The sequence below is a fragment of the Hippopotamus amphibius genome, chromosome 4 (assembly GCF_030028045.1).
Source record: "Hippopotamus amphibius kiboko isolate mHipAmp2 chromosome 4, mHipAmp2.hap2, whole genome shotgun sequence".
In the NCBI taxonomy this organism is placed as follows: Eukaryota; Metazoa; Chordata; class Mammalia; order Artiodactyla; family Hippopotamidae; genus Hippopotamus; species Hippopotamus amphibius.
Window position 1 is genome coordinate 89162093 of NC_080189.1, and position 18008 is coordinate 89180100.

Sequence of the window (18008 nt, forward strand, 5' to 3'; positions counted from 1 at the left end):
AGAGAGAAGAGAATTAGAAAAGGAGACTAGGAAGATTGGGGAAGGAAAAGTGAAAAGGAAGGACAGTGGCAAGGGAAGAGTGAAGCAATTCAGAAAAGAATGTGACTAAGCCAATCTCTGGCCCCTGAATATCTGTCTGTGAGTATCTAAAAGGCAACAACAAAAGCATTACTCTGGAGTCAGTCAACTGGTAAAATATATCACTTCTCTGGAAAAAATGAATAATTACAATATTTGAAAGATTAATCAATCTGGAATATTAGTAAATCTAATAAACTCATAAATCTAATACTAACTAAAGCAGGCAAGGAGATAGAGGCAAGAAAACCTACATTTTTTTTCTGGTCTTAGATATACATGACATTTAAACCTTAGAAAATTTACACACCACAGACTTTTTCTTAGTTTCCTGAAGATATGATACATCCCAAGAGAGGATTAAGAATTAGATAGAAAAATTAATATATAAAATCTATTATATTGCTACATACCAGTAATACTTAGAACATACAATGTTTCTAATGTGCCACTTATGAGATCAACAAAAAATAACAACCCAGGAATAAATCTAGGAAAAGCCTTCATGGAGAAATTGTTAAAAGGCGTAAAGGGCTCTAAGGAAATAACAAGCTATACTTTGTTCATTGTTGGGAAGATTTAATATTGGAAAGATGTCAATTCTCCCCAAGCTGATCTATAGATTCAATGCAACTCAAAAATCCAACACACTTTTTGGTGAAATCTAACAGGCTGATTCCAAAATACATACGTAAGAACAAGGAGCATAGAATAGAATAGCCAAGGTGATCCTGAAGATGACTGAGGTAAGGAGACTTACTCTACCAGTTATGAAGACTTAACAGAAAGATAGTTACTAAGATGTCTTCGTGTTACACTGGCCAATGGAACAAAATTACAAGCCCAGAAAAGAAGACTCACACACATATGGAAACTTGGTATGTGAAGGAAGTGGTTTTGCTATCAGTGAGAAAAGGTAGGGCTATTTGGTTAGTGACACTAGAACTACTAACTATTAACATAGAAAAACAATGCAATTTACAAAAAAATATTTTAACACTTGTAAGCTATAAATAATATCAAAACAAAACCATGTAACCACCACCCAGCTTAAAAATAGCAAATATCAAGTCTACTTTTGAAGGTTCCAGTGTCCCCCATCTGATTCCTACAACATATTAAAAAATAAATGCCAGATGGATTAAAAAAATAACAAAATTCAAAGAGAAAAGCTTTAAAGTTTTTAGAAGTTAATATAAAAATGTCTTCATGGCTTCTAAAGTTCTTTAAAATATCCAAAAAGCACAAACCAGAAAGGAAAAGACTCATAAATGACTACATTATAATCAAGAACTCGTTTATCAAAGGTAATCACAAACTGAAAAAAACCAACAGATTGAGGGAAGATATCTGCAACAAGTATGATGAACAAAGCACTAGAATCCAAAATTAAGAATGCCTTATAATCAATATTAAAAAAAAAAACAAAACCCACAATAAAAAGAAGGAAGAAAGGATGAACCAACATCCCATAGAAAGGGAAACTCAAATAGCCAGTAAGCATATAGAGATGTTCAACCTCAAACCACAATGAAGCAACATTTAGACTCACTGGTGTGACAAGAAATTTAAAACCTGGAAAAATCAAGAGCTTGTGAAGACAGACTACTAAAAAAATTTCTATACCACAAATGGGGTAGTTAATAAGTACAACCACTTGGAAAACCATTTGGCACTACCCAGGAAAAGTGAAGATGTGCATAGCCCATGACTCAGCAAATCCACTGTCAGACATCCATCCCAGAGAAACTTGTAAAGTGTGCACCAGGAGACAAGCACCAGATTAGTAAAAGCATTAGCTGTAACAGCAAACTCCAGAAACCTCCCAAATGTCACCGCTGGGGAAAAGATAAGTAAGTTGGGTTCCCTATGAAACACCCTGAGACAGTTTAGTATGCAGGGTGTTTACTAGGGAGTGCTTACTAAAGTGGGATTAACACCTGTAGCAGGAAGGAGGAGGAACCAGGACCAGCCTGGGGAAGAAGTCAAGTTACAATGAAGGCCCAGCAGCCTCAGGAGACCTTGGGGTCCTCCATCAGGGAAGGTCTAGAACTGAAATGAATTGTCAGCGTTGTCCCATGTTAGTCAAAATGCCCAAGCTTTTATACCCCACCTCAACCCTTCATTAGAGGAGGCCATACCTAAAGCGGCATAAAGCTGGGTGACACAACCCTCTCTGAGGCCATCCCTGAAGGGGCTGACAGCTAAGGGCTATCTGCTGCCCATATTCACAGCACCTGGGACAAGCCCTTCCTTGACAGGAAGACCTAAGCATGGTATCTCCATGTCCACCATATTGTTGTATATTCACACAAATGGAATACTATACAGCAGTGAAAATTAATGACCTACAGCAGTCAACATGGATACATCTTACAATATCCAGAAGAAAAAAAGTGAAAAGAATACACACAGTGTTCTTTCACTTACTTAAAGTTCACAAACAAGCAAAACAAAATGATACTTTGCTTAGGGAGATATACATGTGGATTAAAACTACAAATAGGATCAAAGAAATGTTAAAATATAAAAGTCTAAATGGTTGTAGGTAACAACCTACAGATGAGGGAATACAGAGAGAAAGAGGATCAAACAGGGAGACACAAGAGCCTACAAAAGTCTTGATATTGTTCTATTTTTAAGGTGGGTACATGGTTTTGCTTTTTTATTATTTATAGCTAACGTGTTAAAAATATTCTTTTCTATAACTGTTTTACTTTTTCAAAGAAAACATTTTTTTTCATTTATTTCAGGAGAAATAATTTTCCCAAAGTTCAACCCAGAACCAGGAACAGATGAGTAACCAGATCTGGTCTCCTTACTTCTTAACCCCTTGTTCACTAAAATGCTATCATATACACACTGCATTTCTGTACTGGCTGACTTAGCCCAGCTCTCTGGCTATTTTGCCAGAAATATCTCATACATCAGAAGTACTACTTAGCACCACTAAGAAATCTTCAATTGTATTTGTTGATGTAAAAATATTAAGGCTTCAAATTTAGAGAGCAAGTATGCAGAAGAGACTTTACAATGGTATAATTATTCATAATTTACATTTGAAAAGCCGAGACTTTGAAAGGAAAATAATTTGCACTAATGTGTGGAGTAATAGGTGTGCTAGAAATAAAATAGAATCTCACATTCCCCTGCTAGTGCTACAAATTACAGCAGAAGAATTAACTTGTGGGGTTTTTTGAGCTACCACCCACTGGTGATTATCAGAAGTAACAATTTCTTTTAGAGTAACAGGGCTAATATCTTGCCAAGTTGCTCTGCAGGAGCAAAATACTACCAATATCAGAAAAAGCTGGTATTTCTATTAACTTTACTTTCTGAGGACCCAAGGGTATCTGCTGTTTGGTGAAATGTCAACACACAAGTTTATATATCTTCACAGATGAGTGAAAGACAAGGAAGCCAAAATTTAACTGGCTCACACACACCTTTTCAATCACAACACACATTACTGAAACATAAGACTATGGCATTTCACACTTCATCTAACTCCTCATTTTCAGACACCTGCCACTTAGCTATATAAGGTGGAGGTCCAGAGAAAAGACCACTTTGTGGTGGAAGGCACAAAACTTCAAAAACTCTTGAGACATTCAGGAGATTTTTAAAAATTTCCCAAAGAAGTGAGGCTTTACTGATAATGACATTAGTCATTAGTCAAACTCAGTAGTCAAACTGGAGCCTTGAGCTAGAGAAATATGACTCCCTCTTGGGAACCAACAACCAACATGCCAAGACAAGGAACCCTTACAAATATTCTGCTAAAGCCATAGGATAGAAAACTTTCTCCAGCGATAAGGGAAAAGGAGTTGTAGATATGGGTGATCTGATAGACCTTTCCAAAAAATGCCCTCCAGCAGTCTAGAGTGTTTAAGGAAAGCCAGAGGGGAACAAAAAGAGAGGCAAACACACTGAAGTGGCTAGCTCCTGTGCACAACTGGGATCCAGGGTATGATTTCTTCGAACCTGAACCTAAGCCCTAAAGATGCAACATTATTTACAGCAAACTTCTCTTCTTAAAAAACAACCTGGGAAATCACAGCGTTCCCCTCTTCTAAAGATTTGATTGATCAATGCTGGGAAGGCTCGAAAGTCACTTTTCACTTCCTACTCAAAATCAAAACAAAGGATTTTTAAGACAGATAAAAACCAAAGCCTCAACTGCCCGGAATGTATTTCAATTCACCCTGAGGAAGTTGGGCAGGACACCCGAGCATCACTTGGTCTCACACCCCTTGCTGGCCCGCACAGGTGGTCTCTGGGTTGGTGGTGATGGGCTTGATGCTTTGGAAAACAGAGGGCTCTCAGTTCACTGCTCACAGCCTGAAAGCAGACCCCCTACCCTCTCGCACTCCACATCCCGAGTGGCATGTACCCTAAATCACCGACACTGTTCACACAAACATGTCTCACAAACGTGGGGACAAACTGTTTAACTGTTAAGTTTTTATATGGTGGTTTTCTTGGTGGCCATGATTCATCTTTTCTTTCTTATAACGCAAGAACTTCCAGGAGCCTTTAGTCTTGGTAGAGCCCCTACGCGGGTGATGAATCTTTTTAGGCAGGTGAAATATGATTTAAGCATAGAGAACCACCCTCTCCCACCCCCCGCAGCCTTGCGCCGGAGTTGCGGAGTCTGGGCAGCTGCTCCTCCACGCCCTGCTCTGATGAGGTGATGCTGAGGGTACCACTAGTGTCCCGGCCTTTCTACTGAAGATGATTTACTGTGGGCAACCCGTAAGCCAGAAGCTGGAGGACTCGCTAGAAGAAGCAGTGCAGCTCGGCCGAGACCTTGCCCGGAGGCTGCCCCTCCCACCTTCATCCAGTGGCCCAGGGTGAGGGTGGCAAAGCCCAGACTCCAAAGGGGAGAAGCTCACCCCTTCAGCACCAACCTTCACAGGTCGGCAGGGGGCACGGGCTGCGGCGTGCGGTCGGTGTCCACCACCCCGGCCCAGCCCGGGAACCACCTAGGTATGAACGCCTCCGACTCCCCCGCCTCCACTGCCCCCTACCTGCCCCCCGTCCCGCCCGCGCCTACAGCACCTGGGCCGCCGCCTCGGGCCCCAGCGGCCGCTGACGCAGCCCGCTGTGCCCGCAGCCACGGGAGTACGTCCTTCCCGAGATCGAAGTCGGCGACCAGACGGAGAGCCATTGCCCGGACGCGGCCACCGGGCAGTTCTGGGGCCCCGCGCCGCGGGCATTCCCTGCCCTCCGCGCGCCACCGCGCCCCGCGCCCGCCCCTCCTTCCTCTCCATCCCCCACCCCGCGCCGCTTTCGGTTCCGCCGCGTCCGGGCCCGAGAAGCCCCAGCACCGCCTCCTCCCGGCCCGGCCGGAGCCGCGCACGCGAGCCTGGAGCTGTGCACGCCGGGCTAGCGGCGGCGGGGGAGGCGGGGGGGAGGGGAGACACGGCGGCGCGGCGACCAGACCCAACCCAGCCGCGAACCTTCGGCTTGCACCCTCCCGGCGGAGGACAGAGAGGAAGGGAGGATTTGTTTAAGAGCGGTGGAGATGTTGCTGGACCGATGGTTGTTACAGGCGCTCGCCGTTTCGGGGGGTTGTTTGTTTGTTTGTTTGTTTTTTAATCTCCAGGTGATTCTGTGCAGCAAAGTTTAGAAACCAGTAGGCTAGAGAGAGAGATGACTTGCTGGGTCACCTAAGAAGGTTCAAGTTCATCACTGGGGCAGAAGCAGGTGGTGGCTTAGGCCTATTCGACACAATTTGAGGGTGATGGTGTTTCATTAGTAGTAATTAGATAGAAAGTAGCAGCGAGGTGTATGTGAAGATTCTATTTTAAGATCAATGCGGAGACACCGGAAAGGGTCAATCAGCTCAACACAAACAGGTCCTCTGCCTATTTACCGGGTTCCCTACACAGGCTGCAACGAAGCTGAATTGTTTTAAGATTTCCTCTGCACTTAGTCTTTTAAAAAATGCTATCCTTCTTCCAGGGCCACCTGTCATTTGAGGCACCTTCTCATCCCCATCCCTACAAGTAAGTCCAGGGTTTTCTTAATCTTACCACTCAGGTTTCTTTTCATTCAGGAATGTACCATCAGTATTGCTTGCTGTACCTTTGCAACTGCAGGTCCAATACATCCTGAACATCAATGCCAAGTTATTACTCTCCCTAAAACAAAGCCGTCCTCATGCCCCCACGCAGGAGATCTTGAGTAACAGTTGACCCCAGGATAAAGTGCCTATACTTTACCTGACCCTTCCAGCCTTTTCACCTAGACCTTCGGCTCTTGGTTGGCCTGGTTCCAGAACCCTCTGGTTCCACCCTCTTCCCTCTGAAAAAAAATCACCGGACCCTCCCAATCTGGATCCACAAAGCCTTCTCACAGCTTCAGCCCCTGGCGGGCTTCCCAACCCTGAACTCCTAGAGAGGTGTTGCTAATACATCTCATTTGACAATTAAATACCGCACAGAGCCATGAATTGACTCTTGAGTCTTGGCACACTTCTGCAGCGGCTAACAGTGCAGCCAGAAGGTGCTCGACTGTTACTGAAGAGTGAGTCAATACAGTAATAGACTAAGGGGTGTTTGTCACATGTTTCTCAAAGTGAGGGTCTCAAAACTACCCTCTGTTTTACAATGCAGACTCCTGGGTTCTAGTCTAGACCTGGGCAAGGCAGAGAAATATGCATTTTAGCCAAAGCCTCAGGTGATTCTTAGGCTTGCTAAGACCCGAAAACTTCTCTAAATAAAGGTAAAAAAAAAAAACACTTGATTTAGCCCTACAGACATGTTTCTCCAGCTGAGGTAATGGATGATTTCAGGTAGTTCTCCACTACTCACCTCCATATTTGTGGGAAAATCATCCTATCTGTAAAGTGAATGACACTAACAGAAATGCCTGCTGAGGCTGCTAATATTGTTAGTGCATAAAAGGGAGGCCACTGAAATCATGTGGAGATACTGAAATGAACATTTCATACCAAATGGAGCTTGCTACTTGTGTCATACAGAAACGTCTTCACTTTCCTATTTTAAAAATTCAGTAAGTTTCTGTTGATTTTTTTCTCAATTAATCTACATTTTGCCAAGCAAGACTGATTTTATAGTCCTCGTTAAGCAGTGATTATATAAAAATTCTCCTCAAAATAAACTTAAGTAAAAAAGAACATAGAGAAGGTGAGAAATAATAACTAAGATACCAGAAGACATGACCAAAGCCATGAAGGTAGTATATGAATGGCTGAGCTTTGGCAATAATTCACTAAGGAAAAGACTAGTGAATGGTGACTTACTGGTTTACAATTTGTGAAAGATTAACAAAAAGAATGCTGATGGATTATCCTTCAACTCTAGAGAAGGCAGAACTGGAAACTGTCCTATCTTCTTAGTTAAAAAACTGCTTCATTGATAGATGTGTTAACTTGACTGTGGTAATCATTTCATAATGTATAATGTATATTTATATCAAATCATCACATTGTACACTTTAAATATGTGCCTCAAAAAAAAAAAAGGAAAAAGGAAAGAAAGCTGCCTCAGAATCATTAAGCACTGGAACTGGCTTTTGGATAGAATAGAAATATTTCTGCTTCTTGGGGATTATAAGAATTAACCATCATCTTCCTTAAAATCAGAGCATAGCAGAGAGTTGGAGACAAAGATTTTATAATCAAGACCTTTATTTTATAGCTGAGCATACAGGCTCAAAAAGGTGAAATGAGTGTCTAGTCTAAAGCAGCAAAGCTAGTTAACCACAATGTTGGAATCCAAACACAGGTCTCCTGCTGCTGGTGTTTGTGTTGATTACCTCCAGTGAACTGACTTAGAAGACTCAAATTACCTTACAGCCTGAGAATTCCTAGTTATCCAAATACAACACCCTGACTGGTGTAGAATTCTGGGACCACAGTGAGAAATCCCAGAACTTGAATCACATGATTTCCTCAAAACAGTCTAGGCTCCTTCTAATTTCATCTTGAGTTCTAGAGTTGAGGGAAACTAAAGGAATTGGAAACGTGGGTTGAATGAATCATTTGTAAATGAAAATAGTTTATCTAATAGAGATGTTAAAATGAAACATCCATTCTCCTAACCAAGAAAGAACTTCTGGAAGTGGGAAACAAGTCGATTTTGAAGGAGTTAGAAAATGGCTTCTTGAACAAATCTAGTCCAGAATTCTAAAACTGCAAGGAATCTAAAGAAAGGACTAAAGAAATCAATACTAGGTTTGAAACTAGCATTCAGTGGAGCAATAAATATGCTAAAAGAACATTTTTCTTAATAAACGCATGTGGTTGAAATTAAGTAGAAGTGACTCAACTAAAAACCAAACCTTGTATTTTGGAGGCTAATCCTTTGAAAGCACAGCTGAGAATGTTTTCCTTAAAATTAATAGAGGTTCTGTAGGAGACTACACATAACATTAAGCCATAAATGAATTACACCCATTTACCTCAAGCTAACATAGGAGAGCTGGTGCCCCAAGAGAATTAGACTGTAATCTGTAAAGTTATCAGTTTAAATCAGGACACAGGTTACTTTTTATTTGTATGAGCTTCCTCTTGATTCCTATACAGGAAGAGGGCAGATCCAGGCTTTGTGGCACCTAAAACTTATATAATTAGGAGGGGGGTCTCTTAAGAAAAAGAATGCAAATTTATGAATTCAGAATTAAGTAGAGGGCATGGCAAGGGGCCTATACAAGGGTGGGGCCCTGAAGCTTAAGTCTCATTAGCTTCATGGTAAATTTGGCTCTGTTAGAGAAGGTAAAAAAAGGATCTAGAGAAAAGGACAATGTGGAGATAGGTCTGCGGTCAAGGCTGTGGTTCCAGATTAAAGGTAACATTGGACAAGCAGTAGTATTTTCTAGAGAAAAGGATATCATCATATAAACAAGAAATACTTTTTGAAGTGCTGTAATATAGAATATAGATTTGTAAAAGATAAGGAAAAGAGTGTATTTTCTGGGCAAAGAATATTGGCAATTCATAAAAGAGAAGGAAGATACTCTCGGGTGTGTTACTCTTAGGATAAACAAGATGTACTCAAGTTAAAAAAAACACAATGTTCACTGCAGCACTATTTACAATAGCCAGGACATGGAGGCAACCTAAATGCCCATCAACAGATGAATGGATAAAGAACATGTGGCACATACACACAATGGAATATTACTCAGCCATAAGAAGGAATGAAATTGAGTTATTTGTAGTGAAGTGGATGGACCTAGTGTCTGTCATACAGAGTGAAGTAATAAGCCAGAAAGAGAAAAACAAATACCATATGCTAACATATATATGGAATCTAAAAAAATGGTACTGATGAACCCAGTGACAGGGCAAGAATAAAGATGCAGATGCAGAGAACGGACTTGAGGACATGGGGTGGGGGGCGAAGGGGAAGCTGGGACGAAGTGAGAGTAGCATTGACATATATACACTACCAAATGTAAAATAGATAGCTAGTGAGAAGTTGCTGCGTAATATAGGGAGATCAACTTGATGATGGGTGATGACTTAGAGGGGTGGGATAGGGTGTGTGGTAAGGAGTCGTGGGAGGGAGGGGATGTGGGGATATATGTGTAAATACAGCTGATTCACTTTGCTGTACAGCAGAAACTGGCACAACATTGTAAAGCAATTATACTCCAATAAAAGAGCTTAAAAAAAACAAAAAACAAAAAACAAACAAACAAAAAATTAATAGAGGTTACCAGAAAACCCATTAGAGGCTAAATAGTGCATAAGTAGCATTCCTCTGAACTTTCTAGGAAATAATAATTTAAGTTTTGTAACTAAAATGCTAAAGCACTTGCAATGAGGTGGCTTCTTCTGTAGGTATTGAGAATGTTGCTTCCCTATACTAATCTATTTCTAGCAGAAATATTTAATACGTTTTAAAGTAAATATTTAATGTGATCATTATGACACCACCCTCCCATCCACTTGCCCCCAGTCAGGTGTTAACAGTTCCCCTTGCCAGTGACTGATTAAGAGTGAGCATATGCATCAGTCAGGATTAGGTTCACCAGAAGTTAATGAAAGCCCAAATGAGCAATGAATTAAACACACAGGTTTTATTTTCTCACCTATCTGGAGGTAGGTAGTCCAATGTTTTGAAAGGACAGGGCTCTAAAATCAGGGACCCAGGCTTCTTCCAGCTTTTTCTTCCAAGCACTCTTTGAGTATATCCTTGTCCTCCTGGTCCAAGGTGACTGTGAAAACTTCAACCATCTTGTCTGCATTCTAGAAATCAGAATGGAAGAAGAGATAAAAGAGGATGCTGCCTTCCTTTTAAGCATACTTCCCACAGGTTCTATATAACATTTTTACTTACATTTACAAGGAAAGAATTTACAAGTAATCTTTTAAATGACTAGTAATATGCCCAGATAAAAATCAGGATAATATTACTAAAGAAAGTGGGGAGGACAGATAGAAGCAACTAGAGGTCTCTATCATGGCATGAAATCCAATTCTGGACAATAAGTTGTAAGGAAATCTCTGCTGTGGTATTTCTGGAAAAGATTTCTCTATTCCTGAAAAGAAGGAGACATGGGGAAAGAAGGTCCTTTTCAGCCTTTATATGTTTCAAGGCCTGGATATGATTCCTAGAACTTCACCAATCCTCCTACCAGTCTGAACAGGAAGTCAACAGATAGATTTGGGCAGAGCCCAGAGAACCACAGAGAGAGGGGGCCTTGGCCTGTCTTTCTTGATGCCAGGCCTACCTCTGGCCTTTTTGATATTAGAGATAACAAATTTACCTACTATTTAAACAAAATTGAGTCAGATTTTTATTTTACTTGAGGCCAAGGCTCTCAATTTTAAAGGCCTACCATTTCAGAATTTTGGTAACTTCCACCAAAGAGTGCTACGATCATGATAGGTTTTGAATGCATTAGGACACGTTGCCCTATATTTTTGTATTGTTCTTATTAACATAAAATGAAATCATGTTAAGAGAGTAGGCTTGGGGAATAAAAGCCAGATAAGCAAAAAGTTAGTTCCAGATCCCTGATAACTTAAGAACCTCTGGATCAGATTACACTTGAAACTCATTCTATCAGCAGACTTTTTAATTATACAAGCCAATAAATTTCCTTTATTATGTAAGCCAGTTTGGATTGGATTCTCAGTTAATTCTGCTAAAAGCACCCCAAGTCAAGGATTCTCAAACTTTAATGAGCACACAAATCACCCAAGGATCTTGTTAAACGGTAGATTCTTATTCAGCAGGCTGGAGTCTACATTTTAACAAGCTCCTAGGTGATGCTGATGCTGGTGGCCCACAGCTGACACTCTGAATAGCAAAGTTCTGCTACCGCACTCAAGGATTGTCCCATCTGTGTGTGGCTGCCTTGCTTTCAACACAGAGAGGGCCAAGTGGGGGTAGGCTTGGATGTGTTAGCTGTGGAGATACCCTGGGGAGATACCCCAGGTCCAGAGAGAAGTCTAAAATGGGGGTGGTACTGAGTCCAAAAGTTAGAACCAGATCGTGGACCACAAGTTCTAGTACCAGATCACAGAAAATCAGAAACTGAAGGGAGAAGATTTTAGGAAAATGAAAAGGATTTTAGCCCATGACTCTAGAAAGCAGAACCTGGACAAAAATTAAAGTGTTAAGACTTCATAAAGAGAGATGCAAACACCTGCAAGAAAAGAGGTAAAGAAAGGCAGTGAATCAGAATCTGCATTTTAACAAGACCCCTGAATGATTCATGTGCGTATTACAGTTTGAGAAGCACTGTTCTAGCTACCATACACTTTAAATAAGAGTTGTTTTCTTTCTTTCTTTGTGACTGAGTTACTGAGTTCCAAGCCTGTGTTGATTTGGTACAGAGTAGAGATCTCACTCTGCAGGAAATGCAGAGACGGGGTGAGAGTATAAGAGTCTTCCAAAATACACCTACTCTGTGCACATCAAACACAGGGATCTTAATAAAATAAAGGGGTTTCCTTCTTTATCTGTGTTCAGACTTTTCAGTGTTTTACTTAATGTGGCTTCAACAATAATATTAGAGATCTACACAATAGGAAATGAAAAAAGATGTAGGGACTTCCCTGGTTGTGCAGTGGTTAAGAATCTGCCTGCCAATGCAGGGGACATGGGTTTATTTTAATCCCTGGTCTGGGAAGATCCCACATGCCTCGGAGCAACTAAGCCTGTGTGCCACAACTACTGAGCCTTCGCTTTAGAGCCCGCGGGCCATAACTACTGAAGCCTGTGTGCCTAGAGCCCGTACTCTGCAACAAGAAGCCACTGCAATGAGAAGCCCGCACACCGCAATGAAGAGTAGCCCCTGTTCACCACAACTAGAGAAAGCCCATGAGCAGCTATGAAGACCCAACGCAGCCAAAAATAAATAAATAAATAAATAATCTTGAAGAAACAAAAAAGAAAAAAGATATGGCCTTTCTAGAAAATTTTTTAAAATATACAAGGTGTTCAAGGTGGATACTTCATATGTCCCTAAATCATCAATCCCAAGTTCTATTATGATAGGATGTTTTTGCAGTCATTTTAAAATTCTGCCCTAAAAATGAAAGTGAAGCACATTGACATCCAACACACTTTCTTCATCTAAGAAAGGAATCTTATTTACATATGTTTAAAAATAGACAAAAGATACAGTCCTATTTCTTAGCAGTTAAAAATGGAATTCTAAAGCCTGTCTCAACTGTTAACAATAGTTATCTCTGGGAAATGTAACTAGATGAAGGTTTTTTTTAAACCTTAGTCACATATGAATTTTTTAATTTTAAAAACTAGCTTAAATTAAAATCTTTTTATCTTCACTCAGATTTTGGTAATAAAATTAGCATTCAAGCTTTAAGAAACATCTTCCTTACCATTTGTGCCAATTTTTAACCTGCGTGGTTGTGGAGATGGCTGTACGCTTAGGGACGTTGTATATTGTTTTTATATGTTTTCTTAGAGAGCTGACACTGTTAAGCAGCAGGGATTGATAGAATAACTGTTTAAATCTGCTTGCTTATCATTTACAGTGTTAGTGCGAGAGCACTCTCCCAGCGGTCTGTTGAAAAGAAGACTGACATTGATCTTTTAAGGAAATATTCTAAAGAATAATATCCCTATGATTAGAAGGGAGATAAAGGGCTGACATTTAAGAATATGGACTAGACAACAGTTTCAATCCATTCTAAAGGAATTATACCTGATTTAATCAGGGCATAGGGAAGAATTGGGGTGAAACAGTCAGAAAGCTGCTAAACATTTCTGACAGCAAGAATGCTTCCCCAAGTTCCTTTTAAAGTTTAGCTCATGAGTAAGTATTAACTGTGTGAATTACTATGTTTCAAATAGGAAGAACAATGGTATGTACAAAATATGAAAAGATCTTCCAAGAAGTATATAGTCATGTGAAAGTTGGGTTACCATCTCTAATACCCTTATTTTGGTATTACTTGTAATGACAAGGGGAAAACAGTTGTTATAGTCTACCTCAGTCAGAAAGCACTCCATTTCAAATTGGCTTCTTAGAGTTTTCTCTTCTTATTTAAACTGTATCATTTTAACAAAAACTTAATCAGCTTACTTGTGATTTATTTAGGCTTAGATGTTGTTTTCCCCTTCCTTCTCCTCCTTCCTCCTTTTCTCTCCTTAATCTCTCCCCTTCCTCCTTCATTGCCTTTTCCCCTTCTGTTCCCAAACAGTTCCATCCTGAAACCATCAGGTGGGACAAAGCATCCTCACAGCTAGGGTTGAGGGCAGGATGTTGACCAAAATTTGTATTTCAGAGCCCAGGCAGGGTGAAGAGGATGTTCACGGGGGTGGGGGGATGTCACCTAGCATGGGCTGTCAGAATCCAATCAAGGTGAGCCGGGCAGGTAGGTGGGGTGGCGTATGGGGTATCAGATTTCAAGTGGCTTGGAGAGGGGGTCTGCACAGGGGTGGGAACGGCAGCTGAGAGGGGAGATTGGCTACTTACATGGGGATTGATCAGTTAAGTAAATGTATTAAGAATAATGAGAGTCATGTTTCTCACTGGTAGGCAAGGGTGTCACAAGAACAGAGAAAAAGGCTAAAGTAAACTCTGTAGTGTTGGACTGGACTTGGAAGTATTGGTGTAAACTTAAAGTTTTCACTAGCTGGAGAGATGATGATGTAGATAGATATACAGACAGACAGACAGATAATAGAAAGAAAGAAATGTAGATGTAATGTACACGTGTGTATGTGTATATGCATATACACTAGTTCTGTCTATTGAAAGCCTGGGAGCAGCCATACCCCTGATATCAGTTAACCTGCCTGGCATGAGAAAGAACAAGATGAGCCTGAAACATCTCATAGTGCCAGAAAGCAAGAACGTGCTCCAAGAATCATGGTGACGTGTCAGGACATAGCAGCCAGTGTGAAGGGGGTCCTCACAGGCCAAGTCTGGGACAATTTGAGCATCAAAATAAACAATTATAATAAAGGATTGTGAACTGTTAAAAGATAAAAGGCATATTAAAATTTTAAGAGTTTATTTGAGCAAAAATCCATTTGCAGTTGGGCAACGCCAAAGTAAAAGTGGTTAAGAGCACTCCACTAGGGAAAAAAACTTTATAGAGAAGCAGCAGAAGCAACAAAAGGAGATTATTGATTGGCTGTAGCTTCAAACCTGGTTGGGTCTTTGTGATTGGTTTTGATTTCATAATCTTGAGGCATTTACAGGTTTAGATTCTGATTTGCTTCCAAAGGCTGCTACAGCATTAGATCTACCTCAGTCTAATGGTCTCCCTGATTGATTAATGTAACAAATCTATTAAATAAAATAGAAAACCATGGGAATACACACACACACACACACTACACTTATAGAAAGTTTGATGCTGAAGAGGATATGTAGCTAATTTCCAAGTACCACCCCACAAAATTCTGATCAAGCCTCAAATATATCACCTAAATCAAGGAATCAAAGTAAACAACATGAGTAATGACACAAACAGAAATTATAAGATAAAATCACTACCCCAAAATGATAACCTCATAGACTTAAAGAATGAACTTATGGTTACCAAGGGGGGGGAGGGGTGGCGGGGATAGTTAGGGAAGAAGGGATCGACATGTACCCACTGCTATATTTAAGATGGATAACCAACAAGGACCTACTGTATAGCACAGGAAACTCTGCTCAATGTTATGTGGTAGCCTGGATGGGAGGGGAGTTTGGGGGAGGATGGATACATGTATATAGATGGCTGAGTTGCTTTGCTGTGCACCTGAAACTATCACAACATTGTTAATCGGCTATACCCCAATATAAAATAAAAAGTTAAAAAAAATAATAACCTTAATCCAGTCATGAGAAGACATTAGACAAACCCAATTGAAGAATGTTCTACAGAATAACTAGACTGTTATCTTTGAAAGTGTCAAGGTCATGAAAAACACTGGAAAACTGAGGAACTGTTCCAGACAGAAGGAGGCTGATGAAACATGACAGCTAAATGTTGCACATGATCGTGACCTGGATTCTTTGCTATAAAATTCATCATTGGGTCTAAATGCTGGAGAGGATGTGGAGAAAGGGAACACTCCTACACTGTTGGTGGGAGTGTAAATTGGTGCAGCCACTATGGAAAACGGTCTGGAGTTTCCTTAAAAAACTAAAATCAGAGTCAATATATGATCCAGCAATCCCACTCCTGGGCATATATTCAGAAAAGACGAAAACTCTAATTTGAAAAGATACATGCACCCCAATGTTCATAGCAGCACTATTTACAATAGCCAAGACATGGAAGCAATCTAAGTGTTCATGGACATATGAATGGATAAAGAAGATGTGGTATATATACACAATGGAATATTACTCGGCCATGAAAAAGAATGAAATAATGCCATTTGCAGCAACATGCATGGCCTAGAGATTATCCTAATAAGTGAAGTAAGTCAGACATAGAAAGACAAATATATGACATCACATATATGGAATCTAAGAAATGTTATACAGGGATTTCCCTGGTAGTCCAGTGGTTAAGATTCCAAGCTCCCAATGCAGGCGGCCCAGGTTCAATCCCTGGTCAGGGAACTAGATCCTACATGCATGCCGCAATTAAGAAGCCTGCATATTGCAACTAAGAAGTCTGAGTGCCACAACTAAGACCCAGAACAGCCAAAAAAAATAAATAATATAAATAAATAAATAAATTTTAGAAATAAAAATAAAAAAAATTTAAAGTGCTACAAATGAACTTATTTACAAAACAGAAATAGACTCACAGAAAAACTTACAGTTATCAAACAGGAAGTGGGGGGAGGGATAAATTAGGAGTTTGAGAGTAACAGATACACACTACTACATATAAAATAGACAAATAGCAAGAACCTACTGAATAGCACAGGGAGCTATAATCAGTATCTCGTAACAAGCTATGATGGAAAAGAATCTGAAAAAAATATATATTTATATGTAAGTGTAACTGAATCACTTTGCTGTGCACCTGAAACTAACACAACATTGTAAATCAACTATACTTCAATAAAAAAAATAATAAAGTTCATTATTGGGTCAACTGAATAAACTTGAACAGGTCTGAGAATTAAGCAGTAGTGACGTTTGAAGGTTAATTTCCTAATTTTGATTGTTGTACTGTAATTATGTAGAAGAATGTTCTTGTTTGTAGAAAATACATACTAAAATATTTGGGAATAATGGGACATCAGATTAACAATTATTCTCAAATGGTTCAGAAAAAAAGTTATCTCGGTGATACTCCCAACTTTTCTGGAGGTTTGTGATTGTTTCAAGATGAACAATATTTTTAAAAGCATAAATGTTATCAGAATGATTGGTTTTTCTAAAGTCTCATTAAGTTTTTTTTCTGTAGAAGGAACTATCATCTCCTATTGCCTTAAGAGCAAACTTTAAATAGTGACATAGATTGATTTAAAACAGTGAATTATCAGAAGATGCAAAGATTTTTAATTAGATTGCATTTACAGAAATGCAAAGAAAATTACTAAACTTAGTAGTCTTGTGCTCTATGAAGTGAATTCTCCAAAACCAGCTAAAAAGAAACCACAGTCAAATAAAAGGAGAAGTAAGATATAAAATTATATTTTCACCTCTTACAAGACTATCTTTTTTCCTTAATAGGAATCTTCCATTAACTGCTCTTGGGGAAAAAAAATTACTAAAACATTTTTTTCAAAGCAATCAGATGACTTTATTTCATAGGGAAATTGATGGCATAAATAAATATATAAAAGGAATAAATAATATATTTTAGAGAAAGATTTTCATTAAAAAATGCACATATTGAATTTCATGAACAGCACTTATCCATTTAAAAAGAATGTGTAACAGATATTTGTGTGTGTGTAGCACATTTTTAATGTCCAACTGCCATGTGTTCTGTACATAGATTTTTTTTTTCCTTTCAGATCTCTAAACACAGTGGAAACCACGAGAGAGGATATCTGAAGCAATTCATTAAAATCTTGGCAGCCAGACCCTCAGCTCTTGCTTCCCTGAAAGCTGCCTTTACTGAAGCTGCGATTCCCTCCACAGAAGACTATTGTCACTGCCTGTGGCGGGGCAATTCCTGGAGGAACCGCTTCAGCCAATCTATGGTCTTGAATAAACAAAAACTACGTAAATAAATTGCCATCTCGAAAGCGGTGGGTTAGTGTGCTCTTTTGAATGCTCCTAGGAAAATAAATTTGATTAAAATGAAATATTTTTGCTGTACAATATAATGCTCCAATTCAGTGGATTCTGGTGTCTCTCCAGTGAGCGTCAGTTGGAGGGGGAAGGGAAATGACAGGCTGTCCTTCAGCTGTTGAATCAGACGAACCTCTTTTCTTGGACAAGATCTTACAGTGAAAATATGTTGTAGGTGATCTAAAATGAAAAAATTTCTCCTTGCCAAGAATTTTGCATTTTCTGCCTTTTTCACCTGTTTGTGGTTCTCGGGTTTTTTGTTTGTTTCTTTCTTT

At 39.7% G+C, this 18008-nt stretch overlaps 1 protein-coding gene across 3 annotated transcripts in view; it reads right to left on the minus strand.

Moving 5' to 3' along the window:
• The window catches only part of GSAP (gamma-secretase activating protein), an 87381-nt gene extending 82053 nt beyond the window's left edge, over nt 1-5328 (minus strand). For all 3 annotated transcript variants that reach the window (XM_057732496.1, XM_057732495.1, XM_057732494.1), the window contains exon 1: nt 5140-5328. Coding sequence is in view for 2 of the 3 variants with exons in the window: in XM_057732495.1 (XP_057588478.1) it covers nt 5140-5248 (109 nt within the window). In the remaining variant the exon portion in view is untranslated. The remainder of the gene's footprint in view (nt 1-5139) is intronic.
• Between the last annotated feature and the right edge of the window lie 12680 nt (nt 5329-18008).